This window comes from Cibotium barometz, chromosome 52 (genome assembly GCF_041138505.1).
Source record: "Cibotium barometz isolate CiBa-2024 chromosome 52, ASM4113850v1, whole genome shotgun sequence".
In the NCBI taxonomy this organism is placed as follows: domain Eukaryota; kingdom Viridiplantae; phylum Streptophyta; class Polypodiopsida; order Cyatheales; family Cibotiaceae; genus Cibotium; species Cibotium barometz.
The window spans coordinates 24,902,307-24,927,933 of record NC_141097.1 but is presented as its reverse complement, the minus strand read 5'-3'; the positions used below and the strand labels follow the sequence as shown (position 1 = coordinate 24,927,933).

General features: G+C 38.2%; 1 protein-coding gene across 1 annotated transcript; it reads right to left on the bottom strand.

Annotated features, from left to right (window-relative positions):
* Positions 1–3,479: 3,479 nt before the first annotated feature.
* On the bottom strand, positions 3,480–6,615 carry LOC147608985 (uncharacterized). Its single transcript, XM_086788687.1, has 3 exons — positions 5,574–6,615; positions 4,823–5,169; positions 3,480–3,932 (listed from the first exon to the last, which is right to left on the bottom strand). Exons 1-3 carry the CDS (start codon positions 6,613–6,615, stop codon positions 3,480–3,482), a joined length of 1,842 nt encoding a protein of 613 aa, XP_086644813.1.
* Positions 6,616–25,627: the final 19,012 nt, after the last annotated feature.

Below are 25,627 nucleotides of genomic sequence, written 5' to 3'. Positions count from 1 at the left end.
TCAACCAATGGTGGATAATAATAGATGGTGGCATGTCATACCTATTATGCCACGTTCCAAAGTGATGTATAGTACATTTACAAATATGGAGCGCATGGAGGATGATCATGGCCATGGAGGTGATGATGACCGCGATATGAGAGAGGAGGATGATCACGAGATAGGAGATACAGATATTGAGTCCATTACCTGTGAGGACGAGCCTACCATTGGTGATGCTGATTTCGATGAGCACATGAGTAGTACAAGTAGTAGTGGATTGAATGTATTTGTAGATCTAAACACTTGTTTGGATTTCGATGAGCACATGAGTAGTACAAGTAGTAGTGGATTGAATGTATTTGTAGATCTAAACACTTGTTTGGATTTTGAGGTAGATAGTTTGGCAAGGGTTGATCTCATTGAGGATGAGATTGAACCATAGCCCATCATTGATATTGGCAAAACTATTTTACATAGTCTCATTCTCCTCACCTCACTTAATTTTTGTATATGTGGGTTTGCAAAAAAGCATTGATGTTTTTGTTAAAATTATGTGCTTTGATAATCATGGAAAATTTTTGGAAAGCACTGATGTATATTTACCAACCTACACCAAAATCTCACTTTTTGTATTCTCTGTTTTGCGTCTAATTCTCAGTGTAGACGCACTAATAGATGCGCTAATACACGCGCTAATAGACATGCTGTTAGATGCAGTGTTAGATTCTCAGTGTAGATGCGCTAATAGACGCGTCAATACACGTGCAAATACATGCACTGTTAGACGCGCTGTTAGATGCGCTCGTAATTTCTCTATTCAAGCAACGCCTATAGACGCACCCGCTATTTTGCACGTCTATCAAGTGCATCTATAGTTGCTTTGTGTTGTTGTGCCTTTTTTAGTTCAAATTTTACCTACTGAGCAAACCTCCCTCCCCCACTCTAGGTAGGGATAATGAAACCTTTATAATATTAAGGTATTACAAAATGAGCACATAGAAATACTATTTAATTAAGTTTTTGGGGGACTTTCCAAGTAAAGGACCCTAGACTCACACATATAGGCTTTTAGAAAGCCTAATCATAATATTCCTCATTGAGAAAGATCTTCCATAGCTATAAATGTTGCTTTGTGAATGTGGATGTCTCACCTTTCACGACATCTTCTTCTTCAACTTCTTGTATAAGGTTGGCATGTGTCTTTTCCTACCCTTTGGCCATCTTTTTGAAGCATCTTTCCTCCTCGTGTCAACATTTTTTTAGTAGTTACATCTGATGTCCTTATTCCCCTTCTTCCACTTGGTTACCCATTAGGTAAAATTTGGACTCAAAAGGGCCCTATAAGGAAGTGTTAAGAAAAGAATAGTCTAGCTAATGAGAAAGCTAGGATTCAAGATCCATGCTCTATGGATCTTTTTTAATTTTTTCCTCTAACTCTAACAATGTAAATTTTCTTAAATAAAATATTGAGAGGTTAACATTAAAATGTGTAGAAGTGGCAGATGCTTTAATATTTGATGAATTTGTGAGTTTTTAATTATTTCTTCAAGAAGTACATAAGGTCCCATGACACAAGCATGATTAATCAAAATCCTCAATATTTGATAATGTATTTAATGAACCTTCTTTCAACTAAGGGAGAGTGGATAATGGACTTGATTGTGGGGACATGCACAACACTTGTCAGTGCTCTAAAGAGGGGGATTAAATGTTGTTGTTATTGAGTGTGACCCCTTGTAGGGTAGAGTGCATTGAGCAGAGAGTGGTAGTGATAAGGGAGTTGCTAAATGAGTTCCAGGAGGTGGGGATGAAATTTATGGAGTTTGATCCGAGTTTCTAGATGCTTCTGGAGATCCTCAGCCTCTGGTGACCAAGATGTTGGGGAGATTGTAGATAGTATGGTTGATTATATCCCAGAGTTCATAATGAGGGAGGAGAAAAGGGTAGTCACTACTCCTAAGGCTGGTCCTACATAGGAAGAGGAGGAGCCACACCAACAAGAAGAAAAACATCCAATGATAGAATAGAATTTTTACTACCTTTTCTTCCATTAGTTATGTTTCTCACAAACATTTGTATTGTTGATAAGTCTTATTGTCTTGTTCACAAGATGTCATGATCATCATGTTTAGTAGAGTTTAAAGTATCTTTTCTAGGATCAAACTCGTGAAGTTAATCAAATATGATCTTGTTGGTTTATGGTCTATTTCGAATGAGGGATGATGGTTGTGTATATATGTCATGGTGAAATGTGACTATCTTTTGTTTTGATAGTTAAGTTCTCTCTCTCTCTCTCTCTCTCTCTCTCTCTCTCTCTCTCTCTCTCTCTCTCTCTCTCTCTCTCTCTACAAGGTGGGGCATTTGGGGCCTTGCCACTAACTAGTGGAGATCGATTATTGGTGCTAGCTTAGCTTGCCTGAGATGTGCAATAGCTTCATAGATAGTCTACCCCGTTACTTATGGAAGTGCACGGAGGCACATAGTATTTGTATTATAATAGCACAACATTTTTCTTTCTCTTTTATTTGGCTTTCTCTCTCTCTCTCTCTCTCTCTCTCTCTCTCTCTCTCTCTCTCTCTCTCTCTCTCTCTCTCTCTCTCGCTCTCTCTCTCTCTTTACAACGTGGGGCATTTGGGGCCTTGTCACTAAGTAGTGGAGACCGATTATTGGTGCTAGCCTAGCTTGCATAAGCTGTGCAAGAGCATCAGAGATAGTCTACCGTTGCTTATGGAAGTGTAGGGAGGCACATAGGATTTGTATTATGATAGCACAACATTTTGCAAGCATTAGGAGTGATTCCTAAATTTGTTTTGGATTTCAATAACACACCTTTTAAGAAGGATGAGGAGGTATACCTATAGAGGACTTGGATTGCAATAGCACGCCTTTCTAGAAGGACGAGAAGGGATGCTTACATTTGTTTTGGTGCTATTACTTGGTTTACACTATCAAGCCTATAACTCAAGTTTGAAGGAAACGACAGTGATATGATTACCCAAGGAGTGGATTGACGATGATGTCTCCAAGACATGCCAGAGTCACATGCTACATATCACCAACATAGAGATTGGACACTGCATAGGATATCATTGCTAGTATCATAGCCTACTATATTTTGAAGGCTAGATGCACTAAGGGCATGGAGGGTACTTTGGTTTATGATACACAATGCATTTGCAGGATTTGGTTTGATATTTTCCACACACTCATGGCCACTTGGGCCAAGATTCAGGGATGTTCGTGGGGGGCAACAGAGAGAAAATGTGGCCACTATATGAGAGAATAGGATCATGGCATCTTTTTCACTCTCTCTCGTATGGAAATCTCACAAATTCTCCTATATATTTACAAATTCTCTACCTAGGGAGGAACAATTAAAAGTTCCTTGTGTACAATGAAGTTCTTACGGAACAAGAATGAAGAGGACAAGGGCATTGATCGACGTCCATCAAATCTATTGCATGGACTAGATATTTACAACCTTATATTTAGTGTTCTCAGAAGGAGATTTTTTGTTGGAGCTGAAGTTTCTCGATGGCCGTTTGGACAAGCTGCTCCATGGTGAGGAGGTGGAAGGTCACACCGACGGCACTGGAGAAGGTGGCATAATTCTCTAGGTCAGAGGTAGTGGCGGACACATTTTCCACATAAGAGGCAAATTTGTGGGTCCTAAATAAGGGGAGAAAAGAGGTCGGGTCTGCGTCCACTAAAGCTACCACCAGCTCCAGGCAAAAGTGCCGCACTCGTGGTAGCTTCATGGAAGGCACCTTGTGGGCTTCGAGGACCATTCCTACCATCATTACCAAATCTTCCTTTGTAAACATGACTCCACCACTAGAAAATAATCCTTGTACCTCATCTGGCCTCAATAATGGCAATGTCCTAGCCGTTAGTCCTATCGCCGCCTCTTGTGTTCTCTTGTTCTTCTTATCCATCATCAATAAAATTATCTACACATGTATACACACATAGAGAATGATTATTATTCAAGGGCTTCAATCAAAATACATCACCACAGAAAAAAACACCCGAATAATGTTTGTGCAGGCTTGCTTCCCATCATGGGTTGAGTTTATCCATGTTTAGACCAGAAAGTTGAGTGATCTAAGGCTCACCTCATCCAAGCAAACTCTCAAAAAGAGGGGTACTTTAGAACTAGGTCACATGGTTGTTAAAAGAACGGGGTGCTTTAGAACTAGGTCACATGGTTGTTAAAAGAACGGGGTGCTTTAGAACTAGGTCACATGGTTGTTAAAAGAACGGGGTGCTTTAGAAAGAGGTCACATGGTTATTGAGACTCACGAGAGGTGCTATGGAAAGACTCATGTGTGAGAGGTCAAACGGTTGTTGATACTCATAAGATATGCTATGAAAAGACTCATGAGAGGTCACATGGTGGTTGAGACTCATGAGAGGTGCTATGGAAAAGTAAAAGGTAAGGATTTCTTTTTTGAAAAACTCATGAGAGATCACATGGTTGTTGGGACTCATGAGAGGTGCTATGGAAAATATGTACCTCCCTTTTGAGAGGCAAGGGCATCACCAGTAGGATAAACCCCCAATGATACTGAAAGAGGTGCTTCAAGGGCTACTGAGAGAAAACATGGCCACTTCATGAGAGAATGGGATCATGGCATCTTTTTTACTCTCCCATATGGGACCTTGATGGCAACACAAAAGGCACCGGATTGGCTGAAATTTCCCCTGCTTGATCTAAAATCGCCCTTCTTGTAAATTTTTTCATACTTAATGGGGTAAATACGGATTCAAGTCTAGCCGACTCCTCCCCACTCAACAGTGTGTGTGATGTACTCTTTGGAAAAAAATAATGTGTATGTACCTCAGTGTGTGTGATGTACTCTTTGGAAAAAAATAATGTGTATGTAGGAGTGGATGCTGCGACGCGGAGCTTGTATTCTTGCTCGACTTTGTTGTCACAAAATCTGTGCAGGATGAAGATGGCCAGGTGCCCACGGTGTCGATCGCCCATCATCTCGATCAAGGCATCCACGACGTCTGATCTCTTGCAACTAGAAGAAATGCCTCCAGAGGCACTTGCAGAACCGAGCTCTTCTCCTTCTTGTTGTTGATCATGCAGCTTCAGTCTTAGCATCCTAGTGCAGTTTTTGGAATCCTGCAAGGCAAGCAGATGCAAGCTCTTGTAGTTGGCGGCAACCCTCCTCTTGACTATTCAAAATGTTTCTCAATTTAGTGATAGATAGGAGAACGCTTGCAATGTCCTGTCTCAACTTTTTCCCAGACGAACCTGGGCAAACTGCTAGTAGACTAAGCAACTTTAGCGACAAGAACCACACAGTCGCCTCCTCTTGCTTCTTTGCAGCAATGCATACGATCCCTTTGTTTGGCGCATCTATGAAGCTTATGAGCCTAGGAAGAAGGCCTCTAGTTGCCCCTATCTTGGCGCAGTTCATTGGGTTTTTAGCCATGTTAATCAATACGCGGAGCCCTAATTTCACATGGGTGGCCACTTTGGGACTCGCCAGTGTTCGTGCGCGGGCGTATTCATGAGCACAAGAACCAGAGATTGCCGCCACTCTTAAATTTATCATTTGTAAGCAAGCTGAGTATACCTTCTAAAGAACCTGAGATTGCCGCCACTCTTATCGCCGTGCGATCATAGCCCACAATCGTGCACAGCAGGTTAGCTGCTGCCTCCCTTATATCCTGCTCTTCATCATTCCTCCATGTTACCATTTCCAACAGCCTCTCCACGGCCCCTTGCGTTGTCTCTATCTTGCATTTTGAGAATGCACATAGCGCCCTCACTCCACGCAACTGCTCAACAAGCACTTCTGATTGTAGCCATTGCAGCGCATAACCCACCAAATCCATCTTCAACCCTTCAAACACACTCGCCGTTAAGCACTTGGCATACACATCGTAGAAGAAGCGTCTGACAGTGTAGCACTGTGCATCTTCTTTTAGCTCGCAATGGTCGTTAACAGAGCGGAGGATGTTCTTCACAGAGATCTTGTACTGCCAGTAGGCTTTCTCCATGAGAAAAACCAGACCTTCGAAGAGAGTGAGGCTGTAGAATATTACGAGGGCAAACGTGTGATTGCTTTCTCTACCTCCTTGATTACTGAAATACCCACCAGTGCTCACACGCCACAGAGAGAGAGCTATGCTAAGCATTGCAGAGAGTATTTGCGTATAATACAGAAATTCACTGACACGTTTAGCTTGGGAGATCAATACCATGAAGGGTAAAATGGGGACCTTTGAGGTAGACGAGCCCGGTTGGAGGCTATCGTCAATCCTTTCACCTCCAAGGGAGACAGTCTGCACACCTGCGTCCTTTGATTGGGAGCCCCGTGGGGTTACCAAAGTAGAGAAAGCTCTACCAATTGCCCGGGCACTACGGTGGATAGAGTCTGAACCTTTATGGTAAGCTCGGGTGATGGTGTTTTTACCTGGATCTTGATGTTGCCACTCTAATTCATGGCTTCTACTGAAGATTCGAGCCCTCTCTGTGACTAAAATCGATGTAACAATGCAGAAATCAATCTGGTGTAAGGTGGTTGCGTATCCACCGAGGATGACAACAGTGGCCCATATGAAACCAAGGGTGCCCACATTGGTCGCAAGCTTCTCTAGCACAGCTAGTCTCATAGCAAACAAAATGAGATCGTCTTCGTCTTCGTCTGGTGCTTTCTCTAGAGCTCTTTGATCTTGCTTGATGTCTTGGACGGTGTATTAGCTTGTCTCGAGGCAAAAGGCGAGCCATAGCGTACAACACTTGCCCCAGCCAGGCTAGCACTGCTCGGTATGCTGTTATTGCCATTCAAAATCTCGAGCGCCACATGCTTGTCAACATTGAACCTCTTGTGCATGGCCTCGTCTCCCACCTTCACAACATCCACATACAAATCCAACTTCTCCTTCGGCATAACTATGCTGTGGAAAGCCCTGGCAAAACCACGACATTTTTATCACGTTAATCACAAGGAGCAATATTTAGGTCAAACCATGAAGAAAAACACAATGCCCATTAGGCAATAAGTGAAGGCGAATGTAAGAGGTTTTTTTATCACATTAAGAAATTAATTAATCAGTACAAGAGGAATTGCACGGAACCATGAGAAAAGCATGTGGCTTATGGGAATCAATTCATGTGAGAAGGCGCAACATCAAATTATCGTAAGAGAACCACGGGGGAGTCACCTGATAAAAGTAAGATCAAAAAGGGCTTCTCTGAACTGCGGTATGGTGCTGGCTAATTGCTGCGCGGAAGAGAAGAAGACATAGACTGTGCATAGCACGGAATGACATGAGCTATATAGGAGGCGGCTGGCAGACGGCATGACGTGAGCATGCATCGCACTACGTCACATGAGCTATGAGAAAAACTTAGCTCATACCTCATCAATCTTGTTGTCTAGCATCCCGATGTAGCGTCTGTTAGCACGCAAGCTTCTGATTAGCCCCCACCATAGCCACTAGCCAGCTTGTGATTGGCTCCTGCATTGGCTTGCACGGCTGTAGGAATCCAGCTACGATAACGTTGTGCCGCCTTTGGTTACGAGCACTTTATTGCTTTAAAGTTAGAAAATGCCCGTGACACTTTAGAAGTCGAGACTCGACAACCAATTCAAGAGTCTAGAGTCTAGAATTAAGAGTTGAGACTCGAATCCCAATCGAAAGTTAGCAATAGATTTTGAATAGTTCAAGAGTCATCGTTAGAATTTGACTAGTTCAAGAGTCATCGTTAGAATTCAAATTGAAGGGTATATATATCCATACATACATACATGTGGGTGTGTGTGAGAGATATTGTATCTTGTGATGAAAACCCCTTTTGTTAAACTCTTGTGCTATCTTACATATTTCAATAATCGTAACAATGGAGTAGCAATGAAAAAATACATACCTCCATAATTGCTATCATAGTGGTTTTTACAAAATTCTACACTATGACCATTCTACATATCATCATTTGCATCCCCCAATGACATACATGAATCACCTTCTTGTGTGTATCTATGGCATAGTTATCTTCATTAAAGTGCCCACCTAAATTTGCATCAAACCATAAAGAAAAAAAGCACATGCCCATCACTCTTTTATGGTAACAATAAGAGAAGACAAATACAAACTATGGTAAGGGGTTTTCAACCATATATTAAGATATCTAATCACAACAGAGATCACATAAAATGATGAGAAAAACACATCTTACAAGAATAAATTTTTATGAGAAGAAAGCATCAAATGAACCTAAAAGAACCATGGGAAGCCATAGATAAGAGTAAGATCCAAGGAGGCTTTTCAAAAAAAATTGTGGTGGCTAACTGTACAGGGAAGGGGGATTTTTTATGGCAAGCTATTTCTAGTGAGTGCTTTTTTCGAATGTGTGAGCAAATTCCAAGAAATTCTTTCCCTCCAAATCTCTCTCTCTCTCACTCTCTCCCTCTCTCTCTCTCTCTCTCTCTCTCTTACACTTTCTCAATTGCCTACCACAAAGGTAACACAAAACAAGATATTGCATAGTCGAATCCTCTCCAATGAGGTTACAAAAGTCACAAAATACTATAGGACATGAAGTGAGAACATTTAGCATGTGAAATTCCATGCATTCAATGGTCTAAATTAGGGTAGGTTCTCCTATGAGACAAGGCTTTGTAGAGCTCCTAGTCCAAAAGGATAGGTTGGTGGGATGAACATATTCTCATTCTAGCTCAAGCCAAGAATATGCCAGGTAAGGCATCTTCTTGGATTCTCTATCTACAAAATCTAGACACGTACAACATGATTCGTCTTTCACATGCACATCTTATTTTACAACATGTGCAATATGCCCGTGTGATTCGATCTTAACAACTACATACTTGTGATCCATCCTCTACACTTCTTTTACCACTCTAGATTTCATTTTCAAAGCACCCTTTATTCATTTGATATCTAGATGCGGTATCTAACTCTTATGCCATTTCACATGCCTGAACTACCCGCCTCTATTCTCATACTAGGCCCATATGATTATTCTTTATTACCTACCATTGTTAAAGGAACTTGTAGCCCCACCACTAGTAGGAGGGGTTGGCATGAGACCTTCTACATTCTTGCTCTCCACCTGGTATCCAACTTTTCATAATGAATACACCTCCTTATATGTGAGGTTAGTTCCCATAGAGCAACTGGCCATACCTTGGGTGGAAAATTGGGCTTTGGGTTTATGTTGGGATCCATAATATAGCAATGAAGCATGTGATCTGGGCAAACCCACATCCACTATCTAATGAGACCATTAGGGTGCTTTTTGCGATACCCTTCAAATGATGGTGCAGGCACACCCTTTGCAGATCCGACGATGTGTTGCCCACACCTCTTACCACCATGAAGAGTTCTGCTATATATGACCTTGCTACCAATGCATGTCCTTTGTATTGCCTATAATGCTTCATTCACCTTGTGCTCAATCACACTAAACTATCTGGCTTTTTTTGTTCTTTGAAAGAGTAGTGGTTGCAAGCTCCTTAAAATTGATCTTCAATGGCCTCCCTACATATTTGTGGTCTTGTACACATACACATTATACTCCGGATGATGTGTTGCGTCATCATCAATATCAATGACCAGAGTGGCTGGTCTCTTGTGACGTGTAGTTTCTTTATCACCGATCAGTGGGGTAGGTGACTTATACATGGGTGTTCCTTCAGTGACATTATTTTTGCCACCATCGAAACACATGTTGAACTGCATTATAGTTAGCCCATGCCTCATCTACCATGAAACCAAAGAAATATGCACTTTCAAAACCATGATTTTCCATCACCCCATTGATGCACTCCCAAAATAGACATTGGGCCTCCATATCCTCCTCTTTCATTTCATATGTCACAATTGTTAGAAGATCCTACATGCTACGTGAAAACTCAAATCATTTACAATGTAACACAGCTGAAATCCTTTGACCATATTTATTATGACATTTATAATATGCTACCTTGGGTCGTACACATGGAAAGCCATGGTCACCCTGCACACTCAACACTCAATTCTATTGCTCTCTTACATTCACAATGAACCATACAATGATATAGGCATGGGAACAAGCTCTAGTGGAGTGTGGGTTAGGACTAACCTTAAGGATTAAGGTAAGGGTCAGGCATCCAAGGGTCACACATGGGGAATGGAAAGTCAAGAGTCACTTGAGGGCCCTCCTATGGCTAAATAATGGTAAAGAATCATGAATACATCGTTTAGAATTAAATATCCAAACATAAATATCCATTAATATGAGGTATAATCGTATTAATAATATGCGAATAACCCGCCTCTATCTAATGTTAGTACGAGAAAATGTACTTCAACATTAAATAACCCTTGAAAATATTAAATTCTTGAGAAAAAGAATTATCATGATTTTTTCATAATTTTTTCTAATTTTCTAGGGCCTCAAAATGTGATAATTTTGAATTCCACCAAACCTATCTTATGGCATTACAAACCTATATTTTTTTAGAAAATTTTTAGCAATTAATTTTGTGAGAATACCATTGATATTTTAAAAATACCAATTCTTAGGATTTTTAAAAATAATTTATAGAAATTTCTTAATTTTTTCTGAGAATCGCATCATTCACGAAATTTCCAAATCCGCCCGACAATTCTCAAATCCAATGAAAATTTATTAGTTTAATGGATTTTTTATTTTTTTCGGTCAAAAATATATTTTTAAAGGAATTTGAATGGTCACGCGCGCCCAAATGGACACACCACATGCCAAACACCAACCCCACATTTTTCCAAAATTTTAAAAAACCTTTGTCTAATTTTTCACTAATTTTCACAAATTTTTTAAAATTTTTAAATTACCCCGAATGCATTTAAGATACGAACGGTTAAAAAATTTCAGAATTCCAATGGTTTTCACAGAATACGGAAAGCCAAAAGTTTCTTGGGAAAATAAAAGACAAAAAAAATTGGAATGTGAAAGGTCAAAACTTTCCGGAATACAGAAGGTCAAAAGTTTTTCCGGAATTCGGAAAGCCAAAAGGTTTCGAGAAAACGGAAAGCCAAAAGTTTTCCGGAAAGCCAAAAGGTTTCGAGAAAACGGAAAGCCAAAGGTTTTCTTTACTATCATTAATCAATTAACTTCAATAGCATTCATCAAATTATGTAACTCTTCACTACCATTCATCAATTAACTTCAATAGCATTCAAAGACCATTCCAATTAAGCTTCTCAAGCTTGAGAGGGGTTGAGAAGAGAGAAGCATTGAGAAATTATAGAAAAGATCAAAATTCACCATTTACCTTACAAATTGCTTGATTCTTTGTTCATGGTAGAGGCCCCCAACCAATCAATTGGTTAAGTATGTTGATGGAGCCACCAATGGGGATTGAAGAAAGAGGGAAGCTCCAATTTCTTCAATTTGGAGAGAATTTTAGAGAATAGTAGAAATTAGCATTATTTCAGCATAACTCTAGTATAGTAAAATTCTTCTATTTTTTTTAAAGGATTCATGTTCTATTCATAGGAGAGGGAAGCTCTAACCAAAGCTAACTGATTTCTAGAATTTTTTAGATTTCAGTTTGGTTGAATTTGGACTGGATTTGGACCTAGTTTGGTTACTTTTTGATTCGGTTTGGTTCCATTTTGATTTGGTTTGGTTCAAGAGAGAGGAGAGATAAAAATATCACATTATTTTTGAGTTTAAAACTCATTCAAGCATGTGAAGTATGCACCTCATTTAAGGGACTCCCCTTCCTTACATATGTATCAAAATGGAATCATTATACCCAAAATATCTCATATTTTTTATATTACTCATAGTTTCTTACTAATAAACCTTGTACATAGTCAACTCTTCACTACCATTCATCAATTAACTTCAATAGCATTCAAAGACCATTCCAATTAAGCTTCTCAAGCTTGAGAGGGGTTGAGAAGAGAGAAGCATTGAGAAATTATAGAAAAGATCAAAATTCACCATTTACCTTACAAATTGCTTGATTCTTTGTTCATGGTAGAGGCCCCCAACCAATCAATTGGTTAAGTATGTTGATGGAGCCACCAATGGGGATTGAAGAAAGAGGGAAGCTCCAGTTTCTTCAATTTGGAGAGAATTTTAGAGAATAGTAGAAATTAGCATTATTTCAGCATAACTCTAGTATAGTAAAATTCTTCTATTTTTTTTAAAGGATTCATGTTCTATTCATAGGAGAGGGAAGCTCTAACCAAAGCTAACTTGTTTCTAGAATTTTTTAGATTTCAGTTTGGTTGAATTTGGACTAGATTTGGACCTAGTTTGGTTACTTTTTGATTCGGTTTGGTTCCATTTTGATTTGGTTTGGTTCAAGAGAGAGGAGAGATAAAAATATCACATTATTTTTGAGTTTAAAACTCATTCAAGCATGTGAAGTATGCACCTCATTTAAGGGACTCCCCTTCCTTACATATGTATCAAAATGGAATCATTATACCCAAAATATCTCATATTTTTTATATTACTCATAGTTTCTTACTAATAAACCTTGTACATAGTCAACTCTTCACTACCATTCATCAATTAACTTCAATAGCATTCAAAGACCATTCCAATTAAGCTTCTCAAGCTTGAGAGGGGTTGAGAAGAGAGAAGCATTGAGAAATTATAGAAAAGATCAAAATTCACCATTTACCTTACAAATTGCTTGATTCTTTGTTCATGGTAGAGGCCCCCAACCAATCAATTGGTTAAGTATGTTGATGGAGCCACCAATGGGGATTGAAGAAAGAGGGAAGCTCCAGTTTCTTCAATTTGGAGAGAATTTTAGAGAATAGTAGAAATTAGCATTATTTCAGCATAACTCTAGTATAGTAAAATTCTTCTATTTTTTTTAAAGGATTCATGTTCTATTCATAGGAGAGGGAAGCTCTAACCAAAGCTAACTGATTTCTAGAATTTTTTAGATTTCAGTTTGGTTGAATTTGGACTGGATTTGGACCTAGTTTGGTTACTTTTTGATTCGGTTTGGTTCCATTTTGATTTGGTTTGGTTCAAGAGAGAGGAGAGATAAAAATATCACATTATTTTTGAGTTTAAAACTCATTCAAGCATGTGAAGTATGCACCTCATTTAAGGGACTCCCCTTCCTTACATATGTATCAAAATGGAATCATTATACCCAAAATATCTCATATTTTTTATATTACTCATAGTTTCTTACTAATAAACCTTGTACATAGTCAACTCTTCACTACCATTCATCAATTAACTTCAATAGCATTCAAAGACCATTCCAATTAAGCTTCTCAAGCTTGAGAGGGGTTGAGAAGAGAGAAGCATTGAGAAATTATAGAAAAGATCAAAATTCACCATTTACCTTACAAATTGCTTGATTCTTTGTTCATGGTAGAGGCCCCCAACCAATCAATTGGTTAAGTATGTTGATGGAGCCACCAATGGGGATTGAAGAAAGAGGGAAGCTCCAATTTCTTCAATTTGGAGAGAATTTTAGAGAATAGTAGAAATTAGTATTATTTCAGCATAACTCTAGTATAGTAAAATTCTTCTATTTTTTTTAAAGGATTCATGTTCTATTCATAGGAGAGGGAAGCTCTAACCAAAGCTAACTGATTTCTAGAATTTTTTAGATTTCAGTTTGGTTGAATTTGGACTGGATTTGGACCTAGTTTGGTTACTTTTTGATTCGGTTTGGTTCCATTTTGATTTGGTTTGGTTCAAGAGAGAGGAGAGATAAAAATATCACATTATTTTTGAGTTTAAAACTCATTCAAGCATGTGAAGTATGCACCTCATTTAAGGGACTCCCCTTCCTTACATATGTATCAAAATGGAATCATTATACCCAAAATATCTCATATTTTTTATATTACTCATAGTTTCTTACTAATAAACCTTGTACATAGTCAACTCTTCATCTTATGTGAGCATTTACTCATTTTTGGGTATCTTCTTTTACAAAAATTAGATTTATCTCCTCCCCACACATGGATTGATCCTATTGGCCCACAGGAACCTTTATTGGACGATAATCTAAAATTTCTAAAAATCTAGACTCTTAGGCTAAGGTCCTTTATACTCATTTCCAATTAATTCCAACTGTACATTGGAAAGTTCTTTTTGAATTTCTGTTTCAGGGGAATTCGTTTTAATAAGATGAGATATTTTTCTATCCAAAAATATTCAAAATCTGAATATTCTCTCTCTATAATATTTTCTCTCTCTATGCCAAAACAGGCAGAGACAAGATCTCTTATATTTCTGAAGAGGGAAATGATTACAAGGGAATATGCTGGACATTTTGAGAGGCTGGGGAGGAATCTTACATTCTCTCCCACTTGAAAAACGCGAGATATCCTCATCTCGCAAACTGGGGGTAATTTCGCAAGATGCACGAATATGAGACTGAGAGAAAATTTAATTAAGATTAACCACCAAGAAAAGTCTCAAAGAGAGTAAGACTCAAGACAAGAACAAAGATTTCAACTTTATTCATTCTTGGAACATATACAGTAAGATAGAAGAACTTTTTACACTTCCATAAGCCCGTCCATCATATGGTCACAAAAGTAGCACTCACAAGTTGCACACATATAAGGTAATTAATCAACGGGAATAATTCGACCGGTTATTGCAGCACCTACCCAGTGGTATGAGGTGATCTAACAAAAGGACCTCTGAGAGACAAGCCAAAAATAGGGTAAAGACATCTCTTCTGATGAGGAAGAAAACACGCCAGTAAGAAGACCCGCTTAGAAAACCCAATATGCCTCGATCTAATCACGCAATAGTATCGGGGACCCAAACCCAAAGCTTCAATAACCATAGCCAAGCAGACATTGTTACGAAAGTGCTGCTGACCTCACGGTGTTACCCTAGTTATGTCTTGATAGGTCCGCCATTTGGTCTAAGCTACAGAAGTTTCCAAGTGAGGAAAAAGTGAGTGCTCATACAGATCTATAAAATCCTTCTTCACAGACTCGCTTGCGTCTTAAAGGTGAGAAATCATCATGGATAAAACCAATTCTTGTTGCCAAGCCATGAAGGAGGTTAAGAAAGAAAGGAGATCGATGGAAGTAAGATTACTGTGAGCGACAAGTAAAAGTTACGATTTATATAAAGGAAGGAGCTAGTGTAACCTAGAAGCCAATGGTATCTTGCCACTGAAGTTTTACCATCTTTCCATGATTTGGGTTTGGCACATTTTTCTTAGAAGGTTTACATGAAATACATTATGAACTTTGAGATGATGAGGTAGAAAAGGCTCGTAGGCTAAGTCACTTACTTTCATTGAAATCCAATATGGCCCACAATATCTGGGAGATAACTTCTTATACTTCCTAAGAGATAAAGAACTTCTTTTGGGCTGTACTCGAATGAAGACCATATCTGCTTCTCTGAATTCTCTGACTGTCCTCTTCTTATCTGCATACTGTTTCTGTCGATCCTGGGCAGCTTTTATATCTTTATGAATTGCTTGCATCTGCTGCTCCATGTCGTCAAGACATCTCGACCCTAATCAATGGGTCGGACCTAGTTAATGGAGTTAAGCAATCTTGTCCGAGACGGACCCTGATTAGATTGGTATGAAGGAATTGGTCTCTAAATTTGGGTTCTTGACTTCCCTGTGCCCTTGTCATGACAGGAGTCGGGCAGTCATTAACTGATGACCAAAACCTTGGCATCCAAAACACCGGTTCTCACTTCTGAACTCATCGTTCCGAATCCTTACAAACAGGTGGGCTCCTGAGAAAGTATTCTGGGGAAAGGAACTTCCCTCTTAAACAGAATCTTCTTTTATTTTAGAGAGGGAAATAATTATAAGATCAGAAAGGGAGATTCTTACTGCTGCATACCTCGAAGGCTGGGGGAGGAATCTTACATTCTACCCCACTTAAAAAGTGCGAGATGTCCTCATCTCGCAAAGTAGAGGACAACTCTTTTTCTTAAGATCCAATTTATTTTGCGGTTCCTAATATTCTGGTCAACTCAACAGAATACGGGGATAAATATCCCTTATATAGAATTCATCATTAAATAACAATTCATTCAGATCATATCATTCATATCTTTAATAGGATAATGGTCCATTAGACTGAAAAATTTTCTTCTAAACATTTCTCCACGGGAATTTCAGTTAAGCAAGTTCTCAATTTGTCATCCCTTAACTTGATCTACCGTGTCAAGTGTTAACAGTAGCAATTTGACAGCACAATCCACTAATCTCATAGTGATTTGCTGAAATCATTATCATCATTCTAGTTATGAATATCATCACAGGGACTCGTCCCAATCATCCACATTGTGGTTTCGCTTAGTTTATTACATTTCAACTAAATTTCAGAAATCATAATTTTTCAATCAGAATCCAAATCAATTCATCAATTCTCAAACAGAATTAAAAATCATATCAACCACATTCGAATTCATCAATTGATGCTTATAATTTCAAGTCTTAGATTTACTCGTATATACTGTCGGTAAAGAGCTGCAATTATACCCTCGCTATATACGGTTAGTCATGATACTTGGAATTATAAAGTAAATACCATCATGTCTAAGCCTCAAGCAAGTCAGGGTTCCATATAAATTTTTGACATATTTGTCTTCTTAGTTGATCTTTATTAGCCAATTCGCTCTGATAACAATTGTGAAATCCCTGTCCCCACTGCGCAACGGATTCGGGGTGCTAGCAGTGGAAGTAGCACATCTTGCGAGGACAGGGTCCCATACTCGGAGCCTCGCCCACGGATATCCGAACAAGAGACAAATCCGTCGGCTTATCCAAAACCAAACCCGGAAAAACTTCCTTTATCCAGAGAGCACGGGCGATTCCACCAGGATAACTTTTACTCTAACGTAGTCAAGACCATTTCTGATCAAGCTGATCCGACTGCATCTATGAAGATACTTGGTCAGATTGAGGAAGAAACTTGCACTTGGATCATTGGGATCAACGCTTTTTTCCCCATCAAGAGGCACAGCCGTTGATTCCTATCCATAGAACAATTACTATCCGGGATTTACTTTATCTATCGTAGTAACAGAAATTGAGTCTCGATTTATGGATCCATCAGTCCAGCCTAACCCCATCCAGTCCCATGGGTTAGCCAACCTCCCAACCACTATAGTGATGGGATCTAATTAGGAATTTGGTTAGGTTTTGTCTCGGGTACAAGGGAAAAGAGTTCCCAGGCCCCCTAGCCGAAAGTTCATGCAAACATAAAATTAGTCACACCACTTACACACCCAATATGAAATTGCCTTTTTCTCAGCATCAGCTAACTTCAGGGATTTCATTAACGTCTTCACAATTTCGTGATCACGTTAACAAAACCTATTATTAACATAAAAATTCTTGTGATCACAATGTATATTCACGGGCATTTTTTATGACCTGTAAAAACCTTCTCTGCCAGTAATCCCGCCGGAAAAATGATCATTTCCCGGCGGGCCCGCCGGAAAAACCCATTTTCCCGGCGGGCAAATAAAAAAAATAAAAAAAATAAAAAATAAAAAAATAAAAAATCATGTTCACAGTCATTCTTACCATTTTTGGGCCTTCTGGACTCATTTATGATGTCAAAAGTTCAAAATTATTGGCACAAAAAAAGTTTTGTATAATTTGCTGGCCTTAAGTTCAATTGACACACCAATTAAATCTAACTATACTTACATCAATTGACTCAATTGTCCATGACATCATTGCACTCAATTGAGCCCAATTGGACTCAATTACACTTGATTTACACTCAATTGATATTAATTAGGTGTCAATTGATGTCAATTGTGCCTAATTCGACGCAATTGAGCCCAATTTACACCAAATTTGCAAAAATTGGGTGTAAACTAAGTATCAATTGAGTCGAATTGGACTCAATTGATAATAATTGGATGTTAATTGATATTAATTAAGCCCAATTGACTTCAATTGGGTGTTAATTTATTACAATTAATGTCAATTAAGCTCAATTGAGCTCAGTTGACATCAATTGGGTGTCAATTGAGCTCAGTTGACATCAATTGGGTGTAAATTGATATCAATTAAGCTCAATTGAGCTCAGTTGACATCAATTGGGTGTCGGTTGATATCAATTGAGCTCAATTGGGCTCAATTGCACTCAATTGACACTCAATTGGGTGTTAATTGCATCCTATTGTGCTCAATTGAGCCCAATAGGATGCAATTAACATCAATCGGGTGTCAATTGATCACAATTGATATCAATTGGGCTCAATTGCACTCAATTGTGTGATCGATTGTGTGTCAATTAATGTCAATTGAGCCTAATATGATACAATTGAGCTCAATTCACGCCCAATTGGATGTAAATTGAGTGTCAATTGAGCCGAATTAGACTCAATTGATAGCAATTGGGTGTTAATTGATATCAATTAATATCTAATTAACACAATTGAAGTCAATTAAGTCTAATTGACTTCAATTGGATAATTTGGGTGTCAATTGAGCTCAATTGGACGTAAATGACATCAATTGGGAGTCAATTAACATCAATTGAACCTTATTGACATCAATTGGGTGCCAATTAACATCAATTGGACTTAATTGACATCAGTTAGGTTTCAATTGAGCCAAATTGGATGCAACTGACATCAATTGGGTGTCAATTGATTACAACTGAGCTGAATTGGGCTCAATTGCACTCAATTGATATTAATTGGGTGTCAGTTATACCTAATTCCATGCAATTGAGCTCAATTGACATCAATTCACATCAATTGCTCTCAATTGATATTAATTGGGTATCAATCGATGTCAATTGAGCCTAATTCGATGCAATTGAGCTCAATTCACATCAGTTCATATCAATTGGGTGTCAATTGATGTCAATTGAGTTAAATTAAGTATAATTGGGTGTCAATTGATATCAATTGAGCCAAATTGAGTCTAATTGAGTCCAATTAGACTTAATTAAGCCAAATTGAGTCTAATTGGGTGTCAATTGATGTCAATTGAGCCAAATTGAGTCTAATTGGGTGTCAATGGAGCCTAATTGACATCAATTGGGTGTCAATTGATGTCAATTGAGCCCAATTGAAGCTAATTATGTATCAATTGACACACAATTAATGTCAATTGGGCTCAATTGACATCAATTGGATTCAATTGACACACAATTGATGTCACATGGGCTCAATTGACATCAATTAACACCTAATTGATGTCAATTAATATCAATTGGGTGTCAATTGATTATAATTGATGCTAAATTGAATGAATTGAGTCCAATTGACATCAATTAAGTCTAATTGGGTATTAATTGATCAATTGGACTCGATTGATATCAATTGACACCTAATTGGACTCAATTGACATCAATTGGACTCAAAAGGGTGTTAACTGATGTTAATTGAGCCCAATTGACATCAATTGGGTGTTAATTGAGCTCAATTGGACACAATTAACAATAATTGGGTATGAATTGAACTCAATTGACATCAATTAGGTGTCAATTGAGCCTAATTGCATCCAATTGAACTCAATTGACATCAATTGGACAAATTGCATCCAATTTAATTCAATTGACATCAATTAAGCCTAATTGCATCCAATTTAACCCAATTAGACTCAATTGAATCCAATTGGACTCAATTGACATCAGTTAGGTGTCAATTGAGCCTAATTATATCTATTTGGACTTAATTGACATCAATTGGGTGTCAGTTAAACCCAATTGGAGTCAATTGATATCAATTGGGTGTTTATTGATATTAATTGAGTTTAATTGACATCAATTGGGTGTTTATTGATGTCAATCGAGTCCAATTAGATGCAATTGGACTCAATTGGGTGTGAATTAGACTCAATTAATATCAATTGGGCTCAATTGATATCAATTAGGTGTGAATTGATGTCAATTGAGCCCAATTCGATGCAATTGATATCCCTTAAGTGTCAATTAGACTCAATTGGCACCCAATTGATGTCAATTGAGTCCAAGTGGATGTCAATTGATATCAATTGAGCCCAATTGATCAATTGATACCCAATTAGACTTAATTGATATCAATTTGACTCAATTAGGTGTTAATTGATATTAATTAGACTCAATTGGATACTAATTGATATTAATTGAGCTCAATTAGACTCAATTGACATCAATTAGGTGCTAATTGAGTGTAATTGATGTCCATTAAGCTCAATTTGGCTTAATTGACATCAATTAGATATCAATTGACTATAATTGATGTCAATTGACATCAATTGGGTGTTAATTAATGTCAATCGAGTCTAATTAATATCAATTAGGTATCAATTAAGCCAAATTGATATCAATTGGGTGTCAATTGAGCCCAATTGGGTGTAAATTGAACCTAATTGGACTCAATTAACATCAATTAGGTGTGAATTGATGTCAATTGATCCCACTTGGATGCAATTGATATCAATTTGGTGTCAATTGGACTCAATTGGCACCCAATTGATGTCAATTGAGTCCATTTGGATGTCAATTGATATCAATTGAGCCCAATTGATCAATTGACACCCAATTAAACTTAATTGATATCAATTTGACTCAATTGGGTATTAATTAATGTCAATTGAACTCAATTGGATGTTAATTGATGTTAATTGAGTCTCAATTGACATCAATTGGGTGCCAATTGAGTGCAATTGATGTCAATTAAGCCCAATTTGGCTCAATTGGGTATTAATTGATGTTAATTGAACTCAATTGGATGTTAATTGATGTTAATTGAGTCTCAATTGACATCAATTGGTGCCAATTGAGTGTAATTGATGTCAATTAAGCTTAATTTGGCTCAATTAACATCAATTGGGTGTCAATTAACTACGATTGATGTCAATTGAGCTGAATTGATATCAATTGGGTGTTAATTGATGTTAATTGAGTTTAATTGACATCAATTGGGTGTTAATTGATGTCACTTGAGTCCAATTAGATGTAATTAGACTCAATTGGGTTTGAATTAGACTCAATTGATATCAATTGGGCTGAGTTAATTGGGTGTCAATTGAGCCCAATTGACATCAATTGGGTGTGAATTGAACGTGATTGGACTCAATTAACATTAATTAGGTGTGAATTGATGTCAATTGAGCCCAATTGGATGCAATGGATATTAATTGGGTGTCACTTGGACTCAATTGGCACCCAATTGATGTCAATTGAGTCCAATTGGATGTCAATTGGTACCAATTGAGTCCAATTGATCAATTGACATCCAATTAGACTTAATTGATATCAATTTGACTCAATTAGGTATTAATTGATATCAATTAGACTTAATTGGATGTTAATTGATGTTAATTGAGTCTAATCGGACTCAATTGATATCAATTGGGTGCCAATTGAGTGTAATTAATATCAATTAAGCTCAATTCGGCTCAATTGGCATCAATTGGGTGTCAATTGACTACGATTGATGTCAATTGAGCTCAATTGACATCAATTGGGTGTTAATTGATGTCAATTGAGTCCAATTAACATCAATTGGATGTCAATTGAGCCCAATTGACATCAATTGGGTGTGAATTAAACTGGATTAGACTCAATTGACATCAATTAGGTGTAAATTGATGTCAATTAAGCCCAATTGGATGCAATTGATATCAATTGGGTGTCACTTGGACTCAATTGGCACCCAATTGATGTCAATTAAGTCCAATTGGATGCAATTGATATCAATTGGGTGTCACTTGGACTCAATTGGCACCCAATTGATGTCAATTGAGTCCAATTGGATATCAATTGATATCAGTTGAGTCGAATTGATTAATTGACACCCAATTATACTTAATTGATATCAATTTGACTCAATTGGGTATTAGTTGATGTCAATTGGACTCAATTGGGTGTTAATTGATGTTAATTGAGGACTCAATTGACATCAATTGGGTACCAATTGAGTGCAATTGGTGTCAATTCGGCTCAATTGGCATCAATTGGATATCAATTGACTAGGATTGATGTCAATTGAGCTCATCAATTGGGTGTTAATCGATGTCAATTGAGTCCAATTAAGCCCAGTTGTGTCCAATTGGGTGTCAATTGATTGAATCCAATTAAGTTCAATTAAGCCCAATTGAGTCCAATGGGGTGTCAATTGATGTCAATTGAGCCCAATCGATCAATTGACACCCAATTAGACTTAATTGATACCAATTAGACTCAATTGGATATTAATTGATGTCAATTAGACTCAATTGGAAGTATAATAAGATCTAATTGATGGTAATCGAGCTTAAGGTGATAAATTTAGAGATAACTTTTTTTATACAAAGAATTTTGAACTTTTGACATCATAAATGTGTCCAGAAGGCCCAAAAATGGTAGGAATGACTGTGAACATGAATATATTTTGACCATTTTTTTTAACTTTTTTTCCCGCCGGGAAAATGGATTTTCCCGGCGGGCCCGCCGGGAAAACAAAAAGCCCGGCGGGCTTCGGCAGGTTACCAGGTCACTGGTAACCTGCTATTTTGAGAACATGAAAACATGTGAACATGTTAATAACATGCTCACAAGTGTTATTAACAAAAAAAATCTTGTGATCACGTGAATATAAAATCCCTGGCTAACTTTAAAACAATCCTTTAACGAAACCATTATGTCACTGATGACAATCCTCAAATCTCTAGTTGAATCCTTATTTCCAATCATTGGTGTACTTATGGCATCATTGGCAACCAGAACGTTCACCACCTGTTCACTCAGGGCCTTTTCAATAGTTCCTAGCTCATAGTACCCGACAATATTTTCACATATAAAAAATCAAGATGGAATTCTCGTTGAAGATCAGCAAGACCAATCAACAGATCCATATAAGAGAGCCATGGACTCATCCGTTGAGGACCAACAAGGTCAGTCAACCAGATCCATGCCCGATTTCAGAAAACAACTCTTACTCCTTGTTCTAATATCTTCCACGACGCACGTGTGGGTATCTTCGGCGACCCAGAGCCCGCAGGTGACCTAGCGCTTCACTCATAGACCGCTTCCTTGGTCCCTCATCCACCGTACCGGAAGCTCACCATTTAAATCGAACCGAGACTGGTCAAGACCTCGGTCGACCTTGCTACGCGAGATGTCCTCCATTGACTCTCCGTCAGCCATTGCAACTTTATGAGTTAGGTCTCCATGACCTTAATCCATAAGACTGTGGGATTAATTTAATTATTAATTGGACTTATATTTTCAGGTCAAGAAGATTATAAGGATTGATGAATAATGTTGAGGAGAATGTTTCTTATGCGCACCATGTTTATAACCTTAGTAGTTGATTTTTCCATTTTGATACATTGGGTAAAATACATTTATGATGTTGAATTTATTAAAGTCTAAAGGCTTTACCCTAGCCCCAACTTTTGGGACACTCTATTTTTATTGTGGAAGTGTGTCGTGCTCTCTAAAAGCACACTTTGTATATTTTTGGGAGCTGTGGCCTATTTTTGCAAGGAAGCTAATAAAAATACTCTTGTGTGGGGGAAGGCCACGCACAAGGGAGGGGAAGATTGCACCCAGCATGGTGTTGATGGTGATGGTTTTTCTTTCTCTTGTCTTATGTTTTGTTATATGCTTTATTTCAATTTAATTCAAGTAGTTGTTTTAATATTTGATATATTTTATGAGTTTTTTACTATTCCCTTCAAGAAAATTAAAGGGTCCCATTTCACATTGATTTTTTATACCCAATTCCTCTACTGCTAAGAAGTGTTGTTTCATCAAGAAGTGTTGCTACAGTGCTCAATGGAGGTATGGATATGTTTAGAGGAGGGCCGTGGTCAATCTTATGTATGTTACATAAAAATCCCCACATGTGGCATTGTAAATCTACTGCCTCCACATTAGGGGAAATTTGGACTCAAATTGGGCCCTTTAAGGATTGCTGCACATTCTCTCTCTGCAGGGACTCCTTGAATATGCAAAATTGCCCATCATACTATATATCATTGGAAAGGTCTCAAAGAATAGATTCCAAATGTCCAAACTCCGCTCACTTCTCAGTTGATTTGCAAAAAAAATCACCATGAATCCATGTTTGTAGAGAGAGAATGTGTAGCAATCCTTAAAGGGCCCAATTGGCTCCAAATTTTCCCTAATGCAAATTTCGAGTTGATATGCTCAAGTTATGCATTAAGGTAGATTCTAACAATTTTGACACTTATGTTACATCTACCACCTTTGATAAATTTGGAGTTGATATGTTTAAGTTATGCCTTTCCCCAATAAAAGGTAGATTCCAACGTTTGTGACATCCATGTAGCTGGATGTCAGTTACATGGCTACGATCGTTGGAATCTACCTTTTAGTGGGGAAGGCATAACTTGGACATATCAACTCCAAATTTTTCAGAGGTGGTATATTTAAAATATACTTTTCAACAAGTGCCAAAACAATATGTCATATGTGGGGGTTTTGATGTAAGATACATAAGGTTCACTAACCAAACGGTCCCTTCTTGACATGGCCCTTCTTAGAGGGCCCTTTTTTAGTCCAAATTTTGCCTAATTCTTAGAAGGCTGATGTAGGCTGTCATTATATGGTCAAGCTCTTATATCAAGCCTTGAATGAGAGTTCAGGTGTGCTGGTGCCATTTTGACTCATTTGAGCTCGTGGTGCAGTCTAGAGTCCAAACCATTATGACAATTGAAGGTTTTCCCAAGCACTCCCCCTATGATCCAAAGGGGGGTTTGTTGGGATTCAGAGCCTTATGTGTGAACACTCCCTACAAGTGTGTATGCGTGTGTGAATGTACGCTTAGGTGTGGATAGGATAAGTGTGCCATGTGTCACTCATCCAGTGTGTGTGAGATTTTAGTGGGTCAAAAAATAAGGTTGCATGCCTATAAAAGCATTATGCTTGGTGAAGGTTAACACATCAATCAATCAAGTAATCATTGAGTCATGAAATACTCCCTCCCTCCCTCTCTCTCTCTCTCTCTCTCTCTCTCTCTCTCTCTCTCATTGTTGCAGGCTCTCTTGTTGGTACCATCTCAACCTACACAATGATCCTCAAAGAAGCCTTCCTTAAAAAAGAGATGGTTGGAAGTCACTGAAAGCCATAGTACCCAACTGGACACCGATGATTCTCACATGGCCTACTACCCAAACTAGACACAATGAAGTTTATTGAAGACCTGGCATGAGGCTGTAATAAAACGATTCAAGAGGCACTAAAGAGGGTGAAGACCAATCTAAAGAGGGGCACTAGCCTCCTCCATGAGTACCCAATGACCAAACCCCAACCCTCCACCTTTAACCACCTCAATCTCCAAACACCTCACTTAACCTTAAATACCTCTCCTTAGCCTTTTCACCTCTTCATGCCTTTTCAATGCTGCATGCCTTTCTCTCCGTATCCCCTTCCATCTCTTCATACCATTGCCAACTACACATGAAATCATGGGGGCACATCCCAAATGGTCAGAACGCCATACTTTTTTCAACCAAGGTATAAGAAATTCTAATGTGAAGCCACTAGTTATTTGAGGACATGCTTTAATTGCTTTCCCATGGTGAGCCTAGTGTGTCTTTTAGCACAAGTAAAAGAAGAACCCAATGCTCAAGTTTAACTTTCCATGTCGATTTGACCTTTCAAGGCCATTGCTCATCATTTGGGATATCCTACAAATACTTTTTTTGTTGCACATGGTACATAAAGTCCAAATGCGACTTTGTCACCAAGT

Bases quoted from the DNA above. Each gene is read 5' to 3' on its own strand.
- LOC147608985 (XM_086788687.1), bottom strand. From the start codon at position 6,615: ATGAGACTAGCTGTGCTAGAGAAGCTTGCGACCAATGTGGGCACCCTT. The intron at 5,170-5,573 runs GTATACTCAGCT...CATTTTGAATAG, and splicing joins AATCTCAGGTTCTTTAGAAG to TCAAGAGGAGGGTTGCCGCC. The intron at 3,933-4,822 runs GTACATACACAT...ATACATGTGTAG, and splicing joins AGTACATCACACACACTGAG to ATAATTTTATTGATGATGGA.